This window comes from Cebus imitator, unplaced genomic scaffold (assembly GCF_001604975.1).
Source record: "Cebus imitator isolate Cc_AM_T3 unplaced genomic scaffold, Cebus_imitator-1.0 Scaffold322, whole genome shotgun sequence".
In the NCBI taxonomy this organism is placed as follows: domain Eukaryota; kingdom Metazoa; phylum Chordata; class Mammalia; order Primates; family Cebidae; genus Cebus; species Cebus imitator.
In genome coordinates this window covers 15,322-17,710 of record NW_016107637.1, presented here as the reverse complement: position 1 = coordinate 17,710, position 2,389 = coordinate 15,322, and the positions used below count along the sequence as shown (strand labels likewise).

Genomic DNA, 2,389 nt, shown 5'->3' with positions numbered 1-2,389 from the left:
AAGAAATAAGTTCTTATTTACTAAAGCAGCAAAATCAACAGAAAACACCTAAAGCTGCTCAGTCAAGAAACTACAGTATAAGCATTTTATTTAGAAACGTGGAGGTTCTATACCAAAAGAAATAGCTACAAAATCAGAAAATTTCTTCTGGGGAGCAAGTCTTAAAGATTTCTCACTTTAATAGGCCTTTTCAAAGATTTGATTTTTTTAAACTATGATCATAAATCTGACTTTAAAAAAGGTTATGCCTACCTTAACGGCCATGAAAAGCTCTTCAAGCTGTGCCGTTTGCTGAGGTGAAAGCTATAAGCAAACAGAAAGGCTCAAGTGAACTACTGAAGCTGTATAAAAACTAGAGACAGAAATCCTGCCTTTAAGAAATTACATACCTGCAGAGCTAGAATAGAGGTGACACTCACTGCCATTGTTTGCATCTTGGGGTTTTCATGCTTACAGAGCCATCTCATAACAAACTTGGCAGCATCAAACCTGAAAAGCAGTATTTATTTTTCTCACAATTATATATAGTTTGTAAAACATCAGATGGGGGAGGAGAAATCATTCGGCATTCCCCAACTAATCCCGTAACAAAAATAGTCTTGGACTTTTAAAGCCTCAGCTATGAAAACCAAGAGCACTTGGCAGAGAGATGACCAGGCAAGGGAGAGTATGCAAATAAGAACATGAAAAAATACACAGAATTCACATAATAGATGAGCAAATCTAAGAAAAATGTATTTATCATTCAGTTTCTACTATGATGGGTCTGATAAAGAAAGGGAGTTCCGACAGAGCAGCTTGTAATGTGAGTAGTAGATGATGCTGCAGCTAACATCACTCAGTTACAAAGTGACTGAGCTTAAACTTTGTACTCACAAATCAGAGCCTTTGCTCTTGTTAGCCTTTGCCTCATTTCTCTGCTCTTTTATATCAACTATTATAAATATTTTAAAGAGCTAGGCGTGTGGCTCACACCTATAATCCCAGCATTTTGGGAGGCCGAGGCAGCCAGATCACCAGGTCAGGAGATCGAGACCACCCTGGCCAACATAGTAAAACTCCGTCTCTACTAAAACACACACACACACACAAAAATTAGCTGGGCATGGTGGCACATACCTATAGTCACAGCTACTCAGGAGGCTGAGGCAGGGGAATCACTTGAACCCGGGAGGGGGAGGTGGCAGTGAGCCCATTGTGCCACTGCACTCCAGCCTGGGCAACACAGCGAGACTCCATCTCTAAATAAATAAATGTCTTAAAACTCGTGAATCTGAGAGACTACAAAGGCCTCAAGGAAAATCCTTCTGGAATGGCTAGAATGATGATGATGATTTCCTAAATAATCAATTAAAAAGTAAATTACTAATAAAATAGTAATATTACAAAATGAACGAATGACCAATATTCTTTAGAATAGCCTGTACTAGGCTAGGAATTGTGTTAAGTACGTTATAGACATCATATCTAAAGCTGGTAAGAGTCACCATTTTACAAATGAGGAAACTTATAAGAAAAGATAATGGAAGGGCTAGATCTTGAGTCCAAGTATGTTTGACCCTTGTAGCCTATTCTTACCCACTACCTTGTACTGGAATCACTTTAGGAGACATTTTCAAGTAGGGTACTTCTGATCACTTCTCTGTGGAAGAAGCTCAACAGAACCTTCTCTCCAAACACCTCATCCTAGCCTTAATCAGTCCCCTGCATTTAATAGCCAAAGGCCAACACCCCAATCAAATGACCAGATCTTACACTTGCCTGTCAAATGGAACATCCACAAGAATCCTGGCATTGGTTAAGGAGAGAAGACAATTCTTCTGTAACTTTTAGATAATAAAGAAAACAATTTTAAACAAATGTAACACTCCATTCTAAACAAAGATTTAGAAGTTATTATCAGTGAGCTTTTCTTATTGAGGGCCCACTGTGTACCTGTCCCTATCCACAATTTTCATTTAATGCTATAACTGATGACTGCCAGGCAGGAATGAAAACTTAGTAGGATTTTCCAACTTTCAGAATAAGGTAGAAATAAATGAGGAAAACCACCTTCCTAATTGTATTTTTAAAAGATCAACTCCCCTTTCAAAGCACCCATTTGAATTAGATTCTACAAATGTGTATCCCTGTGTAACCACTGCTACGGTCAAATGTACTACTACTCTCACCAGAGTTCCACTGTCCCCTCTTCCAGTCAATCTCCACCCTGTAAACCCCATCCTCGGGAAATTCCAGTCATTATAGATTAGTCTTTTTTAAGATCTTATCCAGCCGGGCGCGGTGGCTCAAGCCTGTAATCCCAGCACTTTGGGAGGCCGAGGCAGGTGGATCACGAGGTCAAGAGATCGAGACCATCCTGGTCAACATGGTGAAACCCCGTCTCTAC

The 2,389-nt window shown here is 39.6% G+C and overlaps 1 protein-coding gene across 1 annotated transcript in view; it reads right to left on the bottom strand.

Annotated features, from left to right (window-relative positions):
* Positions 1-2,389, bottom strand: part of ZYG11A (zyg-11 family member A, cell cycle regulator) — a gene marked incomplete at its 5' end in the record, with an annotated part of 45,381 nt that overhangs the window by 31,179 nt on the left and 11,813 nt on the right. Inside the window, 3 exon segments of the mRNA XM_017504363.2 lie at positions 253-303; positions 390-489; positions 1,762-1,826. Coding sequence (XP_017359852.2) covers positions 253-303; positions 390-489; positions 1,762-1,826 — 216 coding nt within the window.